The following is a 24,863-nucleotide window of genomic DNA, read 5'->3' on the forward strand; positions in this document are numbered from 1 at the left end:
CCCTGTGTGGGCTGTGTGCACAGTCTTGTAGTTGAGCCTTGATTGCTATTGGCATCACTGGGAGAAATTGACCTCCAGGCCAACTGCCTGTGAGGACCAGCTGTGACTACAGTAGGGGAGCTGCTATGCAGGAAACACCCCTATGGAGCAGGACTTGCTTCAGTGGGGCTTTGGTGCTCACTGAGTCTGCCTCTTGTGTGTGTCACTTGTGAATGTGTGTTGTAATCTGCTATGGTCTGAAACTGTCCAGAGTGCACTGGCTCTAGGGCCTCCAGGGAGGTGCAAAGTCAGCCACTCCCTGGGGCCACCTGGCAGGAGCTACATAGGGATCTGCAGATGACTGCCATTTGTTATTTGTATTGGGTTTGGAGGTAGGCTCAGCTGTGAAGCAAGGCAGGCTGGTGCTAGTGCTGGGTCTTTTACTGATAGGTTTGGGGCATGCTGTCACCATTTGCAACTTGTTTGATTTTAGCAAAGTCTGAAGCCTGAGCCAAGACAGCCTGGGTGGAGCTGCAGATCGAATGGGCTGAGCTCTCAGGGAATCCCCAGGGTGGAACAAAGTGTGTTCCAAGCTAATGGAGACTCAGATATGGCTGCCAGTCAGCCCTACAACAGGGCATCACCCATCCACAGGCCTTGAGGACCAGATGGCCTGACACTTCTCATCACTGCCCTGCATGGCAGCCTTTAAGTACTCTAGGTGTGCGAGCCAGTCCTCTGGTGCCAATAACTGGTGGACCCAGTCAGTAATTCTGGAGGAATAGGAGACTAACATTGGCAGCCAGTTTTGTGGCTGGTGTTAATGGGTACTGTAGGCTTGAAATACAAATTGATAAAAGATAACTGTTCTGTGGTCCTTTAAGTGTTGGTTTTTGTTATTTATTCTTAATGTTTTTATTGAATTCAGAGAGAGGGAGAGAGGATAGAAATATCAGTAAGAATCACTGATTGGCTGCCTCCTGCATGCCCCCTACTGGGGATCAAGCCTGAAATCCAGGCATGAGCCTGACCAGGGGAATAGAACTGTGACCTCCCAGTTCATGGGTCAATGCTCAATCACTGAGCCATACCGGCTGGGCTGTTACTGTCTTTTAATTAGGACTCAGGATTGTACTGTATCATAAAATGTTTTGTACCAAAACAAAGCTTAGAGCTACGTGTTCAAAAAAATAACAAGAAAGGAGCAATAGGCAGAAAAGATGAAACAAAACTATTACCAGTACTTGTAAATGGTATAATTTTTAACCACAAAACATAATAGAACTGAAAATTAAGAACATTCAGTGAAGTGGCTAGTTTCACAAATATATAATTAAAAATAACTTTCCTATATAAGAGCAATAACTAGAAAAATATAATAAAAAACTATTTACAATACAAATTGAGAAAAATGTACTCAGGAATCCTATATAATAAAAGCCAAATATGCTAAGTGTCCAGTCGTCCAGCCAGCTGTTCAGCCAATCAAAGCGTAATATGCTGATATGCTAAGGCCGCTCAACTGCTCACTATGACATGCACTGAGCGCCAGGGGGCAGATGCTTCAACTGGTAGGTTAGCTTGCTGCTGGGGTCTGACCAATTGGGACTGAGCGAGATGGGCTGGACAAGCCCTGGAGCCCTCTTGTGATTCATCCCCGGCTGACCAACCTCCTGCATCCCTCCCTGGCCCCAATGTGTACTGGTAGGGTCCCTCGGCCTGGCCTGCATCCTCTCGCAATCTGGGACCCCTTGGGGGATGTTGGAGAGCCAGTTTCAGCCCGATGGCAGAATGACTGGTCACTATGATGCACACTGACCACCCAGGGGCAGATGCTCAACACAGGAGCTGCCCCCTGGTGGCTAGTGCACTCCCACAGGGAGAGCGATGCTCAGCCAGAAGCTAGGCTCATGGCTGGCAAGGACAGCAGCGGTGGCAGGAGCTCCCTGCAGGACTAAGCTGTCAGTCAGACATCCCCTGAGGGCTCCCGGACTGTAAGAGGACACAGGCCAGGCTGAGGGACCCACCCGGAGTGCACGAATTTTGTGCACTGGGCCTCTAGTACTCTAAGTGAAAAGGCATGTTTCTGGTTTGGAAACAAAATTTGTAAACAAAATTTCCCATAGAGTTTAGAGGATTAATTTATTCCAATCAAAATACCAATGTAAAAATTTAGGAAAACCAAAAACAGCAAAACTGAACAAGAATCTTTAACTCACACACCATAGGATCGGTCCCATGAAGGCACCGCTGGCCTTGCTTTGGGAAGGCAAGTCAGGAAAGTCTGATATCAGGCCAAAGGAACAGATATCTACAACAGTGAAGACACAGGAATCCTGTCTCTTGAGAGACAATGTGACCTAACCAATGTGACATAATTTCTACAAATAAAACACTTTGCTTGTGAGGTAGTGACCACTCATTGCCAAAGGCCTGATAACTGCTTAGAGGGGAAATAAGCATATGGTAAAGTTATTGAGTAACCATGGATCCAAGCCAATGTGTTCCTCCTCCTTTTCGAGCTCTTGGGATTCCTTCCTAGTAAGTCTTCTTGGCTCAGCAGAGGAACATGATTCTGAAGAGCTTTTTCAATAGTGGGGTTGGGTGGCTGGATCTGAGCAATCCAAACTTCTTTTGTGGCAAGGGAAAGGCATCAAAGAGCTGTTTGAGCAATTGTGAGCTGAACAAGAACAGTAAGAGTAGTAGACATTTTAAAATTACATTGTGAAAAGGATTTTTATAAAAGTCACTTTTCCCCATAAATTGCAAACAACTGACAGATCACAAATAACAACAAGCCTTTGATATTCAATTGCTATATTTTCCTATATTCTAAAGCAAACAATCCCTTTCAACACTTAAGCTTTGAAGGGTGTTCTTGGAGGGTTATACGAATATAAGCTGTTGGCTTAACAATCAGTAGTTTGGGTCTTTCAGAATACCAGTCCAGAAAGGATCTTTGCATTCTCTCTCTCTTCTCAAATGTATAAAAGACGACATACTTTCAGTACACAAGAGTTACTCTGTTCACTTTGCAGGTAAATAACCTCCAGACTCATATCTGAAGCTTTTCGTGGGAAAAAGATGTGACCTGTACATTGTAGTATAAGCTCACAAAGGAAAGCTCCTTAGTCTCAAAAGCTTGGGTGCTAACTGAGGTATAGATCTTGAGGACATTTTCTTCCCTGTGAATTTTCTAAAAATTTGAGGTTTAGCCAAGATAGGTATTTATTCAATTTGGGCTATTATGAGGGTCTCATATATCTGTATCTTTACAGATAGCCTAGGAATTCAGAATTCCTTATGAAACATTTCAGGTTGAGGCAGGACCATTGGACCTTTCCCGATCACACTTCTGCTTTCGGGTCTTACATGCTGAGTGGGTTTTTTCATGCCGGGTACAGTTTGACAGCCGACCAAATCTTCTCCCACATTTTTTGCAACCATAAGGCCTCTCAGCCACATGACTCTGCAGATGAAGCACAAATTCTTTGTTCTCTGGGAAGGTTTTCCCACATTCTGGACATTTAAATACCTTCTTCCTTACATGGATTCCTTCGTGGCGACTACGATGAGAATTTTGACGAAAATTTTTTCCACATTTTGAACATGAGTAAGGTTTCTCTCCTGTATGGATTCGCTCATGTTTATTAAGGTTTGTTTTATGATTGAAGCTTTTCCCACAGTGACTACAGTCATAGGGTTTTTCTCCAGTATGAGTCCTCTGATGGGAAATAAGGTAAGAACTTTCATTAAACTGTCTCCCACACAGTGGACAAGTGTACCATCTTCTTGATCTCCGATTTCGATTAAGTGCAGTAATATTGATATCCACAAATTTTGAGAGTTCCTCTAGTGGAGTATCATTTTCAATGGTAATTAAAAGATCCCTCATTTTCCTTTCATTTGAAATGGATGTATTTAGTGTTTTTTCTTTATGGCAATCTGGAGGTTGCTCAGAGACCACAAAACAATCCATTTCATCACAATCTGAAGAATCTTCTATATGATCTTCACCCTCAGGGTTACTATCATTGACTGCTGAAACAAAAAAAGAGAATTTAATAACTTTTGAGGGATATGATACCAGGAGGGGAAAAAAACAAGTTTGATTTTTCATGAAATAACCTTAAAAATCACAAATCTGAGGACTGGCAGATAATTGCCACCAACATTCCTTTTATACTCTTTTTTTTTTTATTTTTATTTTTTTAAAATATATTTTATTGATTTTTTACAGAAAGGAAGGGAGAGGGATAGAGAGTTAGAAACATCAATGAGAGAGAAACATCGATCAGCTGCCTCCTGCACACCCCCTACTGGGGATGGGCCCGCAACCCAGGTACATGCCCTTGGCCGGAATCGAACCCGGGACCCTTCAGTCCGCAGGCCGATGCTCTATCCACTGAGCCACACCGGTTAGGGCCCTTTTATACTCTTATGAAGGGTGGGATACAGGACTAATAAATCTTTCCATACCCCACAATATAAGCACACAGTAATCTTTTTACGTGAAAGAAAAAATGAAATGAGTGAAAAAATGAAATGAGTGAGACTATACCAAAGACTTTATGTGTACTCAATGAGTTCATATTGAGCTTGTATGTGTAAAGCACTGAGCTAAGTACCAGGGGATGAAGGACATAAATACTAAAGGATACCACTCGTAATCTTTAGGCTAGTAAGTGAACGGTAAGATGATTTACTTCTAGTTCTCACTACATTAGCTATTATATTACTAGGAGCCCAGTGCGTGATTTGAAATCGCACCACGCCGCCCATCCTCCGGCTGGCCCTGCCTCCCTCTCCGGCCCTTGAAGCAGCTGCGGCCACTGCTGATCAGGCCCTCCCCCAGGGCAGGTGTGCGGAGGCCCCTGCCACCCTGCCCCAGACACTGCGCATACAACCTCCTCCTGTTCGGTCTACCCATTACAGCGTCCTGGTTAATTAGCATATTTCTCACTACAATGTCCTATATAGTAAAAAACCGTAAACAATTACAATACCCCAAAATAGAGAAGATGTCATATATTCACACAACAGATTATTAGTTGGGAATCAAAGTGATTATTACAACTGATAAAACTATGGTAGAAGTCAACAGTGGCATTTTGGGGGGAGGAAGGAAGTAGTAGTAGTAGTAGTAACTGGGTGAGGCACAATAGGAATTTCTACAGTGTTAGAAAGTCAATTTTGGGTGGTAGTTAGACAAATGTGTAAATTTTCTGAAAATTTGAGTTATACACTTATTTATAAACTTTTCTGTATTTGTATTATAGTTCCAAAAAAACAACTGTAAAATAAGATTATAATGACGAGGTAGCAAAGTGCAAAACAGTATGCTATAAACAGATTGGGTGACAAGGGACCCCTAAACTCTGGCCAACTTACTGAGAATAAAGTTAAAAGGTTAAATCAACTGCTTAGGCCTCAGCAGTTAAGCATCAACTTATGAACCTGGAGATCAAGGTTCGATTCCCTGTCAGGGCACATGCCCGGGTTGCGGGCTCAATCCCCAGTGTGGGGCATGCAGGAGGCAGCTGATGAATTATTCTCTCTTATCGATGTTTCTAGCTCTCTCTCTCTCTTCTTTCCTCTCTGAAATCAATTTAAAAAACACACCAATCAACTATTAAGATATGTGGCTGACCCAAAAGCTAGAATGTGAATCTTTACTGGATTTAGTAATTTCACACACTAATGTATTTATTCTATTTAATTATTCCTTTTATTTATTTCCTTCGGATAATGAAAATGCTGGGTAAAGCATATGCCAATTTTCATCGCAGGTCTTGATATGAACTGCCAAAATGCTTTCCATAGAAGCTACAGCAATTTCAATACAACAATAACAATTGTGTGTAACAAACTAATCTTGCCAGTATTAAATACCATGTAAAATATTTACTAAGTATAATGGTTTCTCATTGTAGCTTTATTTTGTACTTTATTACAAACTATTGGGCTGAAACTTTTATAAATTCAAAGAAATTTTATATATTATAAATTCTAAATCTTTGTCAATGACTATTGATGAGATATATATGTGTGTATATATTTAAATATATACACCCATATATACATTTAAATTCATATCTAAGTTCTTTTAAATTTAAATAGTTGCAACTAGCTGGTCAGTGTGGCTCAGTGGTTGAGCGTTGACCTATGAACCAGGAGATCAGGGTTGGATTCCTGGTCAGGGCACATGCCTGGTTGAGGGCTTGATCCCCAGTAGAGGGCGTGCAGGAGACAGCCAATCAATGATTCTCTCTCATCATTTATGTTTGTTTTTTTTCTCTCTCTCCCTCTCCCTCTCCCTTCCTCTCTCAAATCAATAAAAAATATATTTAAAAAATAATAAATAGTTGCAATCAGTTTATTTCTGGTGTATTATAAATATTGAGAGTTTAAAATAATGGAATAATGTATCTAAAGAAAATAACAAAGCTACTGATAAGCAATATTACCCATCATCAAGCGGATCTTCAACACTCAGAAATGTTATAGCATTCTTTCTCCTTAACCTTGTATTTCCATTCCACCTTTGTCACAGAATATTTTCATGTAAACTATTTTTATATTTGAAAATCTTTTACTGATATAATTTCATCCTTCGAGTTAAAATTTTTCCTTTTGGATTGAATTATTACTATTAGTATTAATGCTATATAGCTTATCAAAAGACATAAATACATTGTAAATTTTAAACATAAAAAGAAAAATTGGAAATTTTGTTAATGAAATGGAGGATTTAAAAATTTTATTTCATGTTTTTGCGGGTGAATAATATTTATTGCTGAGATTGGGTTCAGGATCAATTCTAATCTTTTTTTTAGTGAGCTCTGAGAATCTCTGATATATAAATAGATGAAATTGACGCAAATTTTCCTATGAAACGATGTCATTCAATTCTTTGAACTATTTCCACTTTACATGCCAAACCCACAGTCCCACATTTCAAGTATTATTTTTGTGACCAATCAGTTCACAACTCAATTGGATCCTCCTCAATTTTGTTGAAAGCACAGAAGTGAAAAGGATCCTGAATTATGAAGAGATTTGTTTACCCATCACTGGAGACATCAATTTTTCAATTTTGGGGGAAATATATAAAAAAGACTTTTCTAACACTAATCAAATAACTATTAATTATACCTCTTACTCTTCCATTTACATGCATCTTCTTTTTTTTTTAAAATATATTTTATTGATTTTTTACAGAGAGGAAGGGCGAGGGATAGAGAGCTAGAAACATCGATGAGAGAGAAACATCGATCAGCTGCCTCCTGCACACCTCCTACTGGGAATGTGCCCGCAACCAAGGTACATGCCCTTGACTGGAATCGAACCTGGGACCCTTGAGTCCGCAGACCAACGCTCTATCCACTGAGCCAAACCGGTTAGGACCATGCATCTTCTTTAGCTGAATATACTCACAATAGGTTGGGAAAACAAAGACACTGTTAATTATATTCAATATTGTTAATGTGTTTTCAATAAATTGAGTTAATTCTGCAGCTTGCATGTTTTTTAAAAAGGTGATGAAATGTTTTTAAATTGAAGTCTTCCTCTAGAATAACTCAACTTAAAATGAGGGGGAAAAATCAGTTTTCAAAATCTGATCAATTTCTATTGTGTTTTCTGGCCATTTTTTAATTACTTCTTTTTACAGTTAACTCATATATTTGGAGTTTTGTTGTTGTTTTTGGCATTAATCTTACACATTGTATAAAGATTTGTGTTTCTCTACAATAACAAAAAACCAAGGGCTACAAGAGTGGTTGTATATAGAAAACACAGATATTGCTTCACCTGCAAACAGGGTCCTGACCAGACAAGTCAACAAGAGAAAAGGGCACAGAGAAGGGGAGGGAGTCTTTCTCCCAGCACAAATCTACAGGCAGGGGCTGGATTCACACAGGCTTAGGAGAGGCCAAGGTCAAAGGCATGTGCCAGTGCTGGCTGTACGTGAGGAGTAGAGTGCCAGTAGGAGCCTGTGTCTGTCCCACCCCACCTTAGTTGCTCTTCAGGCTTCGGCCCAGATGGGAATTCTGGGTGGGGACCAGGGAAAGCTGGGACAACTGGAGGGAGGGAAGTAATTGCTCCCTGGAGTCTGCTGTGGAAAACTGAAGAAGCCTGGTCAGTGTGCCCATCCTCTTGCCTCTGACTGGCCTTGCCCATCCTGCCACCCTCCCTGCCCCATCCAGAGGCCCACTGGGACCCAAGAAGAGCAGGGGCAGCAGCCAGGGCTTTGAGCTTTCCTGGGGTGGGGAGAGGGGAGACAGGAGGTGCTGCTTGACTCCTTAAGCCCCAGCTGAGCTCAATAGGAGGGTGGGATCATGTAGGACATCATGGTGAGGGGTGAGCATAGGACAAGGATGTGCATGCACACATGGACGAGGTGTGCGTGGTTAAAGGCACTGCAGTCTGCTCAGTTTCTGTCTGTTGGTAGCAGGCGGCATGCTGATGTCCACCACATTGTTGCCTAGGGACTAATGGGCTGCACGATTTCCAATCCGTTTTTGTGATATAATGTGGTAGATCTCCTTGATGATGTTCTTGAAAGCTTCCTCTACACTGGTGAAGTCCAAGGCTGAGCTCAATGAAGGACAAGTTGTTCTCTGCAAAAGCACAGGCCTCGTCAGTGGGCACAGCCCTCGGTGGCATAGGTTGCTATTGTTGCCCACCAGCAATGTAATGAAGATGCTGTCGGTATGGTCCCATAGCTCCTTCAGCCAGTGCTCCACGTTCTCTATGTCAGGGGCTTGGCAATGTCATAGCAGCGTGCCCACTGCACCAGTAGTAGGTGGAGGTGATGGTGAGGTAGTGCTCTGGCTGTGGTGTCACAAATCTGCGCCTATAGTCTTGCTATCCATCTGGATGCTGTGGGTGGCAAACTCCACGCCAATGGTGCTCTTGCTCTCCAGGTTGAACTTGTAGGTGAAGCAAGACAGACAGCAGGTAGCTGTTCTCCACCCTGGAGTCCCCGATGAGCACCACTCTGAACAGGTAGTTGTACTTGTCCTCCCCAGACCCCACTGTCCTGCTGCTTCCTGCAGGATCCCCTGCAGCCCCACCACAAGCACCCCCATTTGGAGTTTAATATCACACTTTTGTTTATAACATGTCTGAAATTGGTAAAAGCAGCCAGAACATGAATCTAAATACAGTATAAATTTGGAGGGCAGTTATCTTTACATTTTAATTTTCCCATTTACACCTGTGTCTCTCCAATATTTAACAATCTTTTTTTTATATTTACCAACAAAGCATTTCTAGTTTACTTCTATTTTATAGTCACTCTGAATGAGAGCTTTCATTGTTTTCTACCTACTTTAAAACTATTTAATATAAATTTGTCAATCCTTTTAGATTTTGGAAGTACAAATCAGGGTTTGTACTAAGTATAAAAAGGGTTCCTTCCCTTTCCAATATTTCTTCTTCTTCTTTTTTATATTTTTATTGATTTAAGAGAGGAAGGGATAGGGAGAGATAGAAACATCAATGACGAAAAAGACTCATTGATTGGCTGCCTCTTGCACGGCCCCTATTGGGGATTGAGCCCGCAACCCGGGCATGCACCCTGACTGGGAATCGAACCCAGGGCCTCTTGGTCCATGGGACAATGCTCAATCCAGAGTCACCACAGCTGGGCAAGATTTATTCATTTTAACCCTTTTTTCTTTTCTTGTTTCAGAAAACCTTGTTAATGATATTGTGAAAGCAGGTTTATTTGGTTCTGTTTTAAGGAATTACCATCAGTGTTTTATGAATGATTATAAATGGTTATATTAAAGGGCTGTTTTGAGGACAGTTTATGGACATTCATGATTTTTCTTTAATGTACTAACTTTTAAAATTAAAAAATTTTAGTAGCTAATATATTTATATTGCTCAAAAATCAAAACATATGAAAAAGTATGCAATGAGAAGTCTTAATCCAATCCCTGTCCCCATCCATTCTATTCATCTCTCAGAGTGGTACCAGTTTTTATTAGTTTCTTTTTAGTCTTCCATTGTGCATTTAGACAATACATTTTCTTTTTCTCCCCCTTTCTTATATAGAAGGTAGTATACTATATATTTCTGCTTGTTTTATTTCAATCACTATATTCCAGTATATAGAGATTATCACAGTATGATGTGTGGACATATCATAATCAACCCTGCAGAGACACCTGGATTGTTTTCAACCATGTGTTTTTAGAAATAACACCACAATGAATAACTACATCATTTTGAATATGTATTGTTGCTGTTACCTGTAGGTCAGATTCCCAGAAGTGGGACTGCTGGATCAAAGAGTTAATGCATCTGTAACATGGGTAATTACAGATTCCCATACATAAGGACTGTACTATTCCGTATACCTACCAGCAATATAGCTCTCCCAACAACCTCACTACCGAAGTGTTGCTACAGTACTGATTTATGTAAATCAGATTTTAACCAATGGTAACTCAGCCCCTAGCTAATTTGGCTCGGTGGACAGTGTGTCGGCCTGAAAACTAAAGGGTCCCGGGTTTGATTCCAATCAGGGGCACATGCCTGGCTTGCAGGCTTGATCTCAAGCAGGAGGCATGCAGGAGGCAGGCAATCAATGATTCTCTCTCATCACTGATGCTTCTCTCTCTCTTTCCCTCTCCCTTCCTCTCTGAAATCAATAAATATATATTTTAAAAATGGTAACTCAGCAGAGGTTTAATTTGTATTTCTAATTATGAGTAAGACTGGACATATTTTCATGTATTTAAAGGTAATTTGTATTTTTATGTGAATCTGTTGAATTTTCTCTTCCCTACTTCTAGAAACTGTTCATAAATTAGAAAGATTAAGCTTTTGTCTGAGTTATAAATATTTCCAACTTGTTGCCTTTTAAAACTTACAGATATATTTTTTCATTTTTATGTAATTTATTGATCTTTTCTTTCAAGACTTTCAAATCCATTTGAATTTGGTATCAGATTGTCCAACTGCAGGAGGTGGGGGTGAGGTGGGAGGGATCCTATAGGTATTGTTAATGAGGTTACATTGAATTCATAAATCAACTTGGGGAGAACTGACCTTATACATTAAATCTTCCCACCTAAGAACATGGTGTTTCTTTTCATTCATTCAAATCTGCTTCTGTGTCCTTTAGAAGTGTTTTACGGTTTTCCTAATAATTTTTGCACATTTCTTAAGTTTATTTCTAGGTGTTTAATCTTTTTTGTCCCTATATCTTCTATATGATTATGTTTGCATAGGAAAGCTAATGATTTACATATACTGTAATATTTTACATTCCAATGCTATACTGAATGCTCTTGTATTTGGTAAGTTTTCAGACATTCTCTAGAGTTTTCCAGCTACACAATTACAACGTATGTAAACAGATGTACCTTTATCTTTCTCTTAAAATTGTTTTACACCTAACTTCTTTCTCATTTAACTACACTGGCCAAATACCCAAAATACAATATTAAATACAGAAATAGTGATAGTGGGCTTCATTGTTGTATTCCTAATTTTAGTGGGAATGTCTCCCAGTATTTCCTGTTAAGGTGATGCTGGCTGAAAGGATAAGTACCTTATTAAGGATGTATTCACTAAGTACTACTTTGTTAAGTATTCTTATGAAGCAGGGGTTTGTATTTAGTCAAATACCTTTTCAGTAACTATGAAAATGATCTTGGATTTTTTTTCTTCATTATAAGATGGAATATATTAACAGACTTTCTAGTATTAAATCAGTTTTGCATTCCTGGAATAAATCTTATTTGGTCATAGCAGTTTTTTAAAAATTTATTATTTTTAAAAATCCTCACCTCAGGATATTTTTTTGCACTGATTTTAGACACAGTGGAAGGAAGGGAGGAGAGAGGGAGAGAAAACGAGACACACATTGATTGCCTCCCACACACGCCCTAACCTGGGATCGAACCGGCAACCAAGGTACCTGCCCTTGGCTGGGAATCAAACATGTGACCCTTCAGTCCCTGGGCTGATGCTGTAACCACTGAACACCAGCTTTTTGTACTCGAATTTTTCATAGCATTTGAATTGTCTAGTTTTTAAGAATTCACAAGAATTTTCTGTGAAACTGGTCCTTTTTCTTTGATGGGGGGCTAGTTTTTGAAAATTTCAATTTGTTCAGATAAATTAGTTTATTTTTTTATATCTTTCTTATTCTTCTATTTTTTAACTTACTGATTTCTAATTTAGTATTTATTAATACTTTGTTTTCCTTTATCTTTCTGTTTTCCTAACTCTGAGTCATAGGCTTAATTACTTTATTTTTTTTTACATGTTTTTACAGCCATAAACTTTCTTTTGAGTACCACTTTAGGCTATATACCAGTGATGGCGAACCTTTTGAGCTCGGCGTGTCAGCATTTTGAAAAACCCTAACTTAACTCTGGTGCCGTGTCACATATAGAAATTTTTTGATATTTGCAACCATAGTAAAACAAAGATTTATATTTTTGATATTTATTTTATATATTTAAATGCCATTTAACAAAAATCAACCAAAAAAATGAGTTCGCGTGTCACCTCTGACACGTGTGTCATAGGTTCGCCATCACTGCTATATACCATAGATTGGGAAACATTGTTTTCTGGAAAAATTATGTAACTTTAACTTGTATTTCCCCTTTGACTCAGGTAATTTAATAGTTTTTAAAATTTCCAAGTGGAACTTTCCCCCTGATTTCATTATTAATTTCTAGTTGTACTGGGTAGATCGTATTGTGTTATTTCTACTCTGGAATCCACTGAGTTTTTCTTTGTTGCAGGGAATAGAGTCAGTGTGTATCAATCTTGTAAAGATATGTTCTCTTACCACAGTAGAAGTAGATATAACTATAAGATCTCACTGAGAATTTAAGTGTTCTACATTTGTTTTCATGTTCACTTGGATAGAGACAGACATTCTATTCTCCTCTATTGACAACTCTTCTTTGATTCCTGCCCCCGCCCCCCCTTCATTCCCTTGCACTTTTCCCTTTGCAAATTGATCAAATGCTACTATTTCTAGCTGGATGCTGATGACTCCCAAATCTCTACGTCTACATCTGACCCCCAACCCCCAATGTCCAGGTGCCCAGAGGATAATCTCATTTTATTTCCTGCTATGGAAATACAATCCATCTTCTTCCAAACTCTGCTCCTGGGTCCAAATCCTGTCTCAACCTTGTCATCTCCTTATAGTTATAATGGTTTCACACTGCTTATCTTTTTATGTGAATGACTTATCTTACAAAACAAATTGGAAAGTCCTGGAAGGCAGGACTGGAGTAATATGTATCTTTTTAATCAACTCCAGAACACAACCCTACCTGAGGAAAAAAATAAGGGGCATTTACTAAATATTGGTGAACGACTTAAGCATTTTCTTTCTTTCTTTTTTTTAAAGACAGAGTTGAAGGGAGGGGGACAGAGAAAAGAGAAAAACACTGATGTGAGAGAGAGACATCGATTGGCTCCCTCCCGCATGTGCCCTGACAGGGTCTGGAACTGAACCTGTAACTCAGGTCCGTGCTGTTGAACGGGACTCAAACCCAAGATCCTTCAGTGCGTGGCTGATGCTCTAACCACTGAGAAACATTGGCCAGGGTGACTTAAGTGTTTTAAAAAATCATATGTATATCTTTGCTATTTATTGTTTGACTCCAAGCTTAAATAATCAATTTTAGGGTATGGGCAAGGGAGGGGAGAGTGAGCATTGGGTCTCTAGGCCTCAAGGTGGATGGCCAAAGTATTCCCGGTATTGGCAACATAACCACCAACCTGTCACCCAAAATAAATGCTAGCTTTGCCCAAGAGTCAGGAAAAACTCATATAATAAATCTTATCTGTTTATACTTTTTCCTAAAATAAAGAAAACAGAACAATCTGTAGGAAATTAACCCGGCCCACTACCCTGACCATATGTGTAAGAAAAACCACAGAGTTTAAGTCATGGATTTTTGTCACCCTAGGCAACGCACACCTACTCTCTGCTCAACTTCAGCCTCAGAACAAACAGCCCTGAAGTCAAGTAAAAATATTAGGCACTCAGCAAAATGATTTTTGAAGGCCCCTGACTCTATGACAGAGGTGGGGAACCTTTTATTTGCCAAGGGCCATTTGGATATTTACAACATCATTTGCTTAATATAATTCACTTAATATAAATTTATGTTGCTATGAAAAAAAGCTCCTAGATTTATTGAATTTCAAGTCCCGCCTATGGTTGCCTTGGCAGGGCCAGACCAAATGACTTCTTGGGCCTTATACGGCTCTCGGGACTCACCCTTGCTCTCCAGTAACAAAGTACTTCTAGCGAAAAGCTGAAGCACCTCTAAGGTTAAGCTGCTGCCAGGTGAGTGAATATGTGTCACTGAGGATACCTGTTAACCATTACTGGAAAATGCGTACAAATGAAGAAGGGCCCTTCACCAACCACATAGAAAATACACGGACAAAATTATGAGACAGTCAGCAAGGAGACAGTACAGCTCTGGGTCAAGGCTGTAAGGTCTGATGTTGAATTCCCAGAGTCCAAATCTCTACTTCACTATCTACTGCTGTGTGACCTTTAGCAAGTAGCTTTTCTCTGCTCCAGTTTCATCATCTGTAAAATGGTAGTAACTCTCATACCCCACAGTGCAATTGTGAGAATTACAAGAGATAATAAATGCATGCAAAGTACTTAGACTAGTGCCTAGCACATAGGCACACAAGTGCTTAATAAGCAGATATTATTTCCATCAATAGTTGGATATATTTTCTTTTACACTAGGTTTCACGGCTATTGACCTTCAATGTGTCGTGTGTCCAATGAAAACACAAATTTAAAATATACCTGGTGGGCCCTAGCCGGTTTGGCTCAGGGGATAGAGTATCGCCTGGGACTATAAAGTCCCGGGTTAGATTCCGGTCAAGGGCATGTAGCTGCGGGCTTTGATCCCCAGCCCCGGTCAGGGCCATACACGAGGCAACCAACTGATGTGTCTCTTTTCACACCCATGTTTCTCTGTCTTCCCCCTCCCTTCCACTCTCTCTAAAAACCAATGGAAAAATATCCTCAGGTGAGAATTAACATACGTACGTACATACATACATACGTAAAATATACCTGTTGGGAAATAGCACTGGATCCAAAAAACAGATTCAGAAAGTCTGCCCACACTTTCTATCTGTTTGAATGCTTGATGTTAACACATCAGCTGTAGTCCTTGCTTACCAAGAGAGGTACCTTCCGCCTTTGCTGCCCCCAAGATATAGGGAAAATGGCCACCCAGAGCTGAAACAGGCTCTGGCTCATGGGACAATACAAAAATTAAACGCATGTGCTTAGCTGGTATGAATGGTGTCTCGAAAAAGCCTGAGATGAAGTAGAAGAACATGATTTTCCCATAGCATTCAATCTGAATATACAAGGGACTTGATTTCTTACCCATTAACATCATCTCCCCAATATTGTCTTCTTCCTTCTCTGAGGTGGGCTCCTGCATAGGATCCAAGTTCACACATTCTTCTTGGGAGTGAAATACATTCAAATCCTCAAAAACCACCAGATCCTGAAAGAGCAACAGGCCCCCCTTCCTCTTAGTAACAGAGGTTCCTTGACAGCCCTGTTGATAAGAAATACTGAGACCCAGTGACGAGGGAAGGAATGGTGAAAGGGATTTATAAGTCTCACAGAGATGCATCCAGTCAGGAAAGGAGCCAGAAGACAAGCAGAAGAAAAAGATCCAAGGAGAAAGTGAAGAACAAGCCCCATTCTCCCTGCTGACTTCCGAGAATATGTTTTTATATAAAGATTGGCGAGCTGGGAGGGATAGCAAGAGCAGTGGGGCCCGGTCATTGAGACACGACCTATGAACAGGAAGTCACTGGTTAGATTCCTGATCAGGGCACATGCCTAGGTTGTGGGCTCAGTCCCCACCCAGTAGGCGGAGTGCAGGAGGAAGCCGATCAAGGTTTCTATCTCTCCATCCCTCTCCCTTCCTCTCTCTCTAAAATCAGTAAAAAACATATTTAAAAGGAAGAGCAGAGAAGGTGATACACTCAAACAATGAATGGGAAACCATACCCACCTCAGAATCAGCTTTCAAGCACACAGATACTGTCTCCTGTTCCTGCTGGATTCCTTCTTTGCTCAGAAAGTTCGCTAGGGGATCAGGTTGCACTGGGAAAAGAGGAAACTGCAGTTAGTGGAAAGGTCAGTCAGTCTAATATGGAGACGCTACCCACACGCTAAGGTCAGGTAGTCTTCGCTCCTTTGGCAGGCAACTCATGGCCTTTTCTGGTCCTGTGAGCCCAGTCAGAGATCAAGCCATAAATCACAGTGTCTGGAACCTATTATATAGGGTCTCCTCATTATGAAAAGAACGATTTCCCCTAAGTACCTTTTAAAATTCCCACAACTACTAAAGAGGGGGTTGGGAGAAGGTAAAGTCTGAAGAACCCCATAGCAAGCACAAAATTTCCAAAACGCCACATAAACTAAAATTAATTCAATCATTCATTCACATTTATTTATCTTTTTTTTAATATATTTTATTGATTTTTTACAGAGAGGAAGGGAGAGAGAGAGAGAATTAGAAACATCGATGAGAGAGAAACATTGATCAGCTGCCTCCTGCACATCTCCTACTGGGGATGTGCCCGCAACCCAGGCACATGCCCTTGACCGGAATCGAACCTGGGACCCTTCAGTCCGCAGGCCGATGCTCTATCCACTGAGCCAAACCGGTTTCGGCAACACATTTATTTATCTTAAAAAGATATTGCCACCTTAGCTGGTTAGGCTCAGTGGATAGAGCGTCAGCCTGCGGACCAAACGGTCTGGGGTTCGATTCCGGTCAAAGGCACATATCTCAGTTGTAGGCTTCCTCCTCGGCACAGGCCCTGGTCAGGGCACATGCAGGAGGCAACCAATTGATGTGTTTCTCTCACATCAATGTTTCTCTCTGTCTTCCCCCCTTTTCCCCTCTCTCTAAAAAATCAATGGAAAAATATCCTTGGGTGAGGATTAAAAAAACAAAACAAAAAAGATATTGCCTACTCCCCTCCCCCAATGGAAAATGGACCCTATAGAAAAGAGGCACGCTGCTTATTCTACGGCCTTACCACACCCAGCAAACCGCTCAAGCTCCAGCTTGAGAAGAATACTCCCTCTCCCCAACGTGTTGACTTACTAAAATCAACTACTTTCCGCCCTAACTGGTCTGGCTCAGTGGATAGAGCGTCGGCCTGCGGACTGAAGGGTCCCAGGTTCAATTCTGGTCAGGGGCATGTACCTTGGTTGCGGGCACATCCCCAGTAGGGAGTGTGCAGGAGGCAGCTGATCGATGTTTCTAACTCTCTATCCCTCTCCCTTCCTCTCTGTAAAAAAAATCAATAAGATATATTTTTTTAAAAATCAACTACTTTTCTCAATATCCATCATCTTAACTGTGAGTCCTTACTAGCAGGGAAAGACTAGCTCAGCCGCTGAGTGCCCTCCCCTTCTCTTCCAGGGAAACAGAAGTGTCCTTACCTCTGTTCTGAAAGTTTGAGCTCACATCTTTCATGATCACCAAGGTCTCTTTGGCATTCTGATCGGGCTGGGGGAGTCCTGGCTTGGGCAAGAAGGTGAGGAAGTGCTCCAGAACCAGCTGGTGGATGGTCTTGGGCCTGTTGGTAGCATCTTGAAGTAGGTCCTGGCCTAGCTTGGAGTTTGGAGGCACTCTCAGGATAAAGGACTGCTTTGGCTTGGGAGGCATCGTAAACACTTTTGCAGCCATCGCGCCTTGAAATCACGCACCACACTCGCTTGGGGAGAGCTTCAGAAGCCACCTCTCCCTCGAGAAAATCTGCCAGAAAGTTGTAGACAAGAGGTACCCTCGGTTACCCTCAAGATCAGGCAGGGTATGTCCTACCCGTGTGGCTTGGGTAGTGAGGCCACAGGAGATCTAGGTCAGGAAAGAAAGCTCAGCTGGGGCAGGGAATTCACAGCTGAAATGGATTCTCTCAGCACGGCCCGCAAGGAAGACCCTGAGAATGGGAGCTAGAGGATGTCCAACCTGCAGGGACCGTGGAAGGGAGCAAAGGCAGCCGACAGAAGACCAAGGGCCATTACCCTAAGAAATACAAGTGCACGTTCCACTGGGAGGAGTTGTTTAACTCATGCTGGTGGAGCAATGGGGCTAGAACAGCGGTCGCCAACCGGTGGCCCGCGAGGTCCGAGAAAGGTTGGCGACCGCTGGGCTAGAAGACAGGAAACCCGGGGGCCAATACCGAGGGGTGTTTGTATAGAAGTCCATCAGCTTTGGCCTGAATCTGAGCGCAGAGCCCTCGGATACCTTTCGAGGGGCCGCTGGTGGCTCGGGAAGAAAACGCAAGGCCGCAGGAGGTGCCCCCTTTATGCGGAGCGCGCTCTGCTGAAGGCGGCAAGGGACATCCCAGCAGGACCCCCAGTCCCAGCCCACGCTAGACCCTCTCCCATCGGTCGGGGGCTACCTTTAGCGCGCAGCCCGGCCGGGGCGTTGCCTGGGGCCAGCTCCAGGCTCCCTATCCAGCCGAGCTCCTCCAACAACGGACCACCATCCGCTCCCCAGAGGTTGCCTCCAGCCTGGTTCCCGCCCTCGCGGAGCACCTCACCTTTCGGAGGCTCTGCCACCCCTGGGCGCTCGCTGAGGGCAGCCCGGAGACCCAGGCTCGAGGAGAGACCGGGAAACTAGGCGCGAGAAGCCGAGCCCTCCCCTCGCCCTTGGGAGTGTCCTCACAATCTGCCAGAGCCTATTGGTGCGCCGATACGTCAATTAGGAAAGACGGCAGGACGCGGTGCCTTCTGGGAGTCGGGGCACCTCAGCATCTGTGATGTCACGCCCGGTGCCTCGTTTCCGGTGCGATAACCTGGTCTCCCTACTCGGAGCGGGCAGTCTGCAGTTGAAGCGAGGCTCGAGGCAGACCGGCGGAGCTCACAGGGCTGGAGGGAGGCCAGACTGGAGACAGCCGCTTTCTCTGTGTCCCTACCTGGAAGACGGAAAGCAGAAGGCTAGCTCCAGTCCTCCATGACCGGTTAGCACCCCTCCAGGTACGGGCTAACTCTAGGAGCTGCTGGGAAATGTAGTTCAACTCTAATCATCCAATGGGAGGCCTCCAAGCGCGGCGGGTGGGGCGGAGCAGAGCCGTGGCTAGACCGGAAGCGAGTTTTCTCTGGGACCGGAAGGTTTGTTCCCGGGCCCCCGCAGTTGCCGTGCAGCATCCGGGGTGAGCCAAAGGATTACGGGAGTGGGAAGTGAGTGGTTGTTCAGGGCTTCAGCCAGATCCTGGGTCCTTTCACAACTGCCCCTTCTATCAGGGCCGGCCAGGAGGTCAGAGCCTGGCGACCCTTCCCTCTTTGCTTGCCCACTTCAACACATCTTACCTTGTAAGGAATCCTAATCGTTCTCGGACCATCACCGTTTCTGCTCTCAATTCCAGTTTCTCACTGACGCCTGACAGCGTCTTTTCTCTTTGCATTGTTCCCACACACTGATCAGGGCTGGTATAACCCTAGGGATGATCTTATTCCTCTGTGCAACACCGGCCACCAGCAGGATGACGAAAGTAAGAATGTAAATGAATGCCTTTATCATTTACTTACTTATTTACTTACTTCAGAGAGGGGAAGGGAGAGGGAGAGATGGAAACATCAATGATGAGAGAGAATCATCCATGGATTGCTTCCTGCCCTTTGAGCCCACAACCCGGGCATGTGCCCTGACCGGGAATCAAACCCTGACTCCTGGTTCATAGGTCGATGCTCAACCAACTGAACCACACCAGTCAGGGCTAGGGCTGAATGTCTTTTCTTAACCGTAACTATAGGTGACTCACTTAGCCATGGTTTAAAATATGTTATAGAGAGTCAAGTGTCAAAACTGTGGCACCAAACTCTTTTTAAAATAAAGATTACCTGCCTTTGCAGACATCAGAATTACTAAAAAAACAACAACCCAACAACAACAACAAAAACCCTCCTTTAATCAAAGCAGTATGGTTTTAACTAAGAATACATAAATAGAACAGTAGAAGAGAATAGTAAGTGCCAAAATTGATCAGAATATATGGGAACCTATATGAAAGGGCAGCATTTCAACTTAGTGTAAAATAGATGGTGCTAGCAAAAACTGTTCTGAAAAAGGGTAAGACTCCTGTACTTATACTACATACAAAAAAATGGAATTTAATCAATAAAAGAACACATAAGAGAACATTGTTTAATGATGAAGCAAAACAGGAAACTGAGATGCCTTGAAATAAAATATAAACCATTGTGATAACATAGTTTTAAAAAACTATTAGTAATCATCGTTTAAAATTTTTCATTCATTTTAGTTCACTTTGCAAAAGTAAATCAGCTGACAGTGTGAATCCTATTGTATAATTTGAAAGTTCAACACAAGATAAAATGATTTATTTTGTGGTGAACATATGGAGACAAGGTTATAATAAATGAAGTTTTATGATAAAACAGAAAAAAAAAACCCACTATTAATTAACTCAAACAAGAAATAGGCTGGAAAATCATTGTAAAAAGTCAGATAGCCCTAGCTGGTTTGGCCCAGCGGATAGAGTGTCGGCCTATGGACTGAAGGGTCTCAGGTTCGATTCCGGTCAGGGGCATATGCCTGGGTTGCAGGCTCGATCCCCAGTAGGGGGCGTGCAGGAGGCAGCCAATCAATGATTCTCTCTTATCATTGATGTTTCTCTCTCTCTCCCTTCCTCTCTGAAATCAATAAAAATATATTAAAAAAAAACAGATAAAGAATTAGACATTCCCAACATACAAAGAATACCTACCAACTGACAAAAGATGAAGGCAAAGGCTATAAAGTCATTCCACAGAGCAGGAAAACTAACTGGTCATTAACTATTGAAAAGCTTGTTAGTGCTCTACCTGGTTTGGCTTAGTGGGTAGAGCATCAGCCTGTGGACTGAAAGGTCCTGGGTTTGATTCTAGTCAAGAACACATGTCTGGGTTGCGGGCTCAATCCCCAGTGGGGGAGGGGGGCTGTAGGAGGCAGCCGGTCAGTGATTCTCTCTCATCGTTGATGTTTCTATCTCTCCCTCTCCCTTCCTTTATGAAATCAAAAATATATTTAAGAAAAAAGAAAAGCTGGTTAGTCACTTTGGAAACAGTTTGGCAGTCACTCAAATTTTAACATAGAATTGCCATATGATCCAGCAATTCCGTTTCTAGGATAAACCTAAGAGAAGTGAAAACAAATATCCACATAAAAGCTTGTACATGAATAGCAGCATTATTTTTTAAAATATATTTTTATTGATTTCTGAGGGAAAGGGAGAGGGAGAAATAGAAACATCAATGATGAAAGAGAATCATTGGTCGGCTGCCTCCTGCATGCCCCACACTGGGATTGAGCCCACAACCTGGGCATGTGCCCTGACTGGAATTGAACCGTGACCTCCTGGTTCATAGGTCGATGCTCAACCACTGAGCCATGCTGGCAGGGCTAGGAGCATATTTTTATAATGGCTGAAAAGTAGAAACAACCCAGATGTGTATCAACTAATGACTGATAAGTGGATAAACGAGGTGTAGTATTTATAATAATAATCTATAAAAATAAAAGCATAATATGCTAATTAGACCATGGTGCTGCAAGGGAAGCTTGGTCCCGGGTGCCTGCTGGCAGCCGGAGGGAAGCCCGGGTCCCAGGTGCCAGAGGGAAGTGGGTGCTGACAGCTGGGGGAAGGAAGGCCTACTCTTACACAAATTTCATGCATCAGGCCTCTAGTATCCCTATAATTATTCAGCAATAAAAAAGGAATAAAGTACTGACAATACACTGCAACATGGATTGACCAAGTTACTGATAATGGATTTGTTTTGGGGGTGATGAAATGTGCTGGAGTTAGCGATAATTTTTTGTACACGTTGTGAATTGTACCAAAAAACCACTTAATTGTATACTTTATTTTTTTAAAAGTTTGTTTTATTGCTTAAAGTAGTACAAAGAGTATTATATATGTCTCCTTTTTTTCCCCTTCTTGACATTCCCCCGGCTTCCCCTACCCCCCAGTGTCTTATGTCCGTTGGTTATGCTTATATGCATGCATACAAGTCCTATGGTTGATCTCTTACCCTCCCCTCCTGCCCCCCAACCCTCCCCAGCCTTCCCACTGTAGGTTGATAGTCTGTTCAATGCTGCTCTGCCTCTGAATCTATTTTTGTTCATCAGTTTATAATGGTCTTTATTATCCATAAATGAGTGAGATCATGTGGTGTTTTTCTTTCATTGACTGGCTTATTTCACTTAGCATAATGCTCTCCAGTTCCATCCATGCTGTTGCAAATATTTCTTTTTCAAGATTGCTGCAGCTATTCAGGATCTTTTATGGTTCTATATAAATTTTTGGAGTATTTATTCTAATTGTGAAGTATGCCATTGGTATTTTAATAGGGATTGTGTTGAATCTGTAGATTGCTTTGGATGGTATAGACATTTTAATGATGTGAAGTCTTCCAATCCATGAACATGGTATATGCTTCCATCTCTTTGTATCTTCCTCTATTTCTTTCTTTTGCCTTCTTTTTTACAGCAGCGTAGTATTCCATTGTGTAGATGTACCACAGTTTTCTAATCCATTCATCTGCTGATGGGCACTTAGGCTGTTTCCAGATCTTCGCTATGGTAAATTGTGCTGCAATGAACATAGGGATGTATATATCCTTTCTGATTGGTGTTTCTGGTTTCTTGGGATATATTCCTAGAAGTGGATCACAGGGTCAAATGGGAGTTCCATTTTTAACTTTTTGAGGAAACTCCATACTGTCTTCCATAGTGGCTGCACCAGTCTGCATTCCCACCAGCAGTGCATGAGTGTTCCCTTTTCTCCGCATCCTCTCCAGCACTTGTCGTTTGTTGAATTGTTGATGATAGCCATTCTGACAGGTGTGAGATGGTACTTCATTGTTGTTTTGATAGTGACTTTGAGCATGTTTTCATATGTCTCTTGGCTTTCTGAATGTCCTCTTTTGAAAAGTGTCTATTTAGGTCCCTTGCCCATATTTTGATTGGATTGTTTATCTTCCTTTTACTAAGTTGTATGTACACTTTATTTTTTAATTAAAAAATTTTAGTTACAGTTGACATTCATTCTTATTAGTTTCAAGTGTACAGTATAATGGTTAGACATTTATATAATTTACAAAGTGATCCCCCTAATAAGTCTAGTACCTACCTAGCAGCATACATATTTATTACAATATTAGTAACTATATTCCTTATGCTGTACTGTACTTTGCATCCTGGTGACTATTTTGTAACTGCCAGTTTATACTTCTTTTTTGTTCTTGTTGTTAATTCCCACCAGAGGATATTTTTCCCATTGCTTTTCAGAGAGAGTGGAAGAGAGGGAAGAGGAGGAGAGAGAGAAAAACATCAATATGAGAGAGACACATCAACTGGTTGCCTCCCACACGTGCTCTGAACAGGGGGTGGGGAGCAAACCCAAAACCCAGGGACATACTTGACCAGGAATCGAACCCACGACCCTTCAGCATGTGGGCTGATGCTCGAAACACTGGCAAGGGCCAGTTTGTACTTCTTAATCCTTTCATCTTTTTTGTTTAGCCCCCAAACCCTTCTCCCATCTGGCAGCCATGAGTTTGGTCTTTGTATCTATGAGTCTTGTTTCTGTTTTGTTCATTATTTTGTTCTTTAGATTCCACATATACGTGAAATTATATGGTGTTTGTCTTCCTATGTCTGACTTAAACTATATAGGTAGGTACATTGTTATTAACTTAATTAGGGTACTCCTAAGGCTTAGGAAGAGCCACACTCAAGGGGCCAAAGAGCCGCATCTGGCTCACAAGCCACAGTTTGCTGACCATGGCCCTAGGAGATGTATCTGTAAACATTTTGCTGCATAAGATGTCTGAGATTTTACTGAATATATTTTCTAAGGTTTTTATGGTTTATGCCTTACTTTTCAGTCTTTTATCCACCTTGAGTTTATTCCTGTGTATGATGTAAGTTGGTGGTCTAGTTTCATCTTTTTGCATGTGTCTGTCCAGTTTTCCCAGTACCATTTGTTGAAGAGATTGTCTTTACTCTGCTGTATGTTCTTGCCTCCTTTGTCAAATATTAATTGACCATAATGGTGTGGGTCAATTTCTGGGGTCTCTGTCCTGATCCATTGGTCTATATGCCTGCCTGTTCTTGTGCCAGTACCATGGCTTTTTTGGTTATAATGGCTTTGTAGTATAGTTTGATATTGGTATTGTGATCCCTCCTACTTCGTTCTTCTTTCTCAAGATTGCTGCAGCTATTCAGGATCTTTTATGGTTCCATATAAATTTTTGGAGTATTTATTCTAATTGTGAAGTATGCCATTGGTATTTTAATAGGGATTGTGTTGAATCTGTAGATTGCTTTGGATGGTATAGACATTTTAATGATGTGAAATCTTCCAATCCATGAACATGGTATATGCTTCCATCTCTTTGTATCGTCCTCTATTTCTTTTTCAATGTCCTATAGTTTTTGTTTGTTTGTTTGTTTTTACTTTCTTGGTTAAGTTTTACTTCCTTGGTTAAGTTTATTGCTAGGTATCTTATTTTGTTGTTATTGTTGCAATAGTAAATGGGATTGCTTTTTTTTTCATTTCTCTTTTTGAGAGTTTATTATTGGTATAAAAATGCCATAACAAAAACAGGAAAAAAAACACATAAATATGCCATAGATTTATGGATGTTTATTTTGTATCCTGCTACCTTGCCAAATTCATTTATTAAGTCTAGTATTTTCCTTGTGGAGTCTTTTGGGTTTTCTATGTACAATATCATGTCATCTCGAATAATGACAGTTTTACTTCCTCCTTTCCATTTTGGATGTCTTTTACCTCTTCTTATCTAA

General features: G+C 41.6%; 1 protein-coding gene and 1 pseudogene across 3 annotated transcripts; both read right to left on the reverse strand.

Annotated features, from left to right (window-relative positions):
- Nucleotides 1-2,102: 2,102 nt before the first annotated feature.
- ZNF200 (zinc finger protein 200) lies at nucleotides 2,103-18,735 on the reverse strand. Of its 3 annotated transcripts, none has more exons than XM_059692931.1 (5): nucleotides 18,592-18,735; nucleotides 17,489-17,804; nucleotides 16,044-16,135; nucleotides 15,401-15,524; nucleotides 2,103-4,017 (listed from the first exon to the last, which is right to left on the reverse strand). In XM_059692931.1, exons 2-5 carry the CDS (start codon nucleotides 17,733-17,735, stop codon nucleotides 3,293-3,295), a joined length of 1,188 nt encoding a protein of 395 aa, XP_059548914.1. In that variant the 5' UTR covers nucleotides 17,736-17,804; nucleotides 18,592-18,735; the 3' UTR covers nucleotides 2,103-3,292. The 3 variants fall into 3 exon arrangements, with proteins under 3 accessions (XP_059548914.1, XP_059548912.1, XP_059548913.1); XM_059692929.1 differs by having other exon boundaries at nucleotides 2,103-4,020; XM_059692930.1 differs by lacking the exon at nucleotides 18,592-18,735 and adding an exon at nucleotides 18,451-18,585 and having other exon boundaries at nucleotides 2,103-4,020.
- Nucleotides 7,315-11,075, reverse strand: LOC132232482 (ras-related protein Rab-11B-like; annotated as a pseudogene).
- Nucleotides 18,736-24,863: the final 6,128 nt, after the last annotated feature.

The sequence above is a fragment of the Myotis daubentonii genome, chromosome 4 (assembly GCF_963259705.1).
Source record: "Myotis daubentonii chromosome 4, mMyoDau2.1, whole genome shotgun sequence".
Classification (NCBI taxonomy): domain Eukaryota; kingdom Metazoa; phylum Chordata; class Mammalia; order Chiroptera; family Vespertilionidae; genus Myotis; species Myotis daubentonii.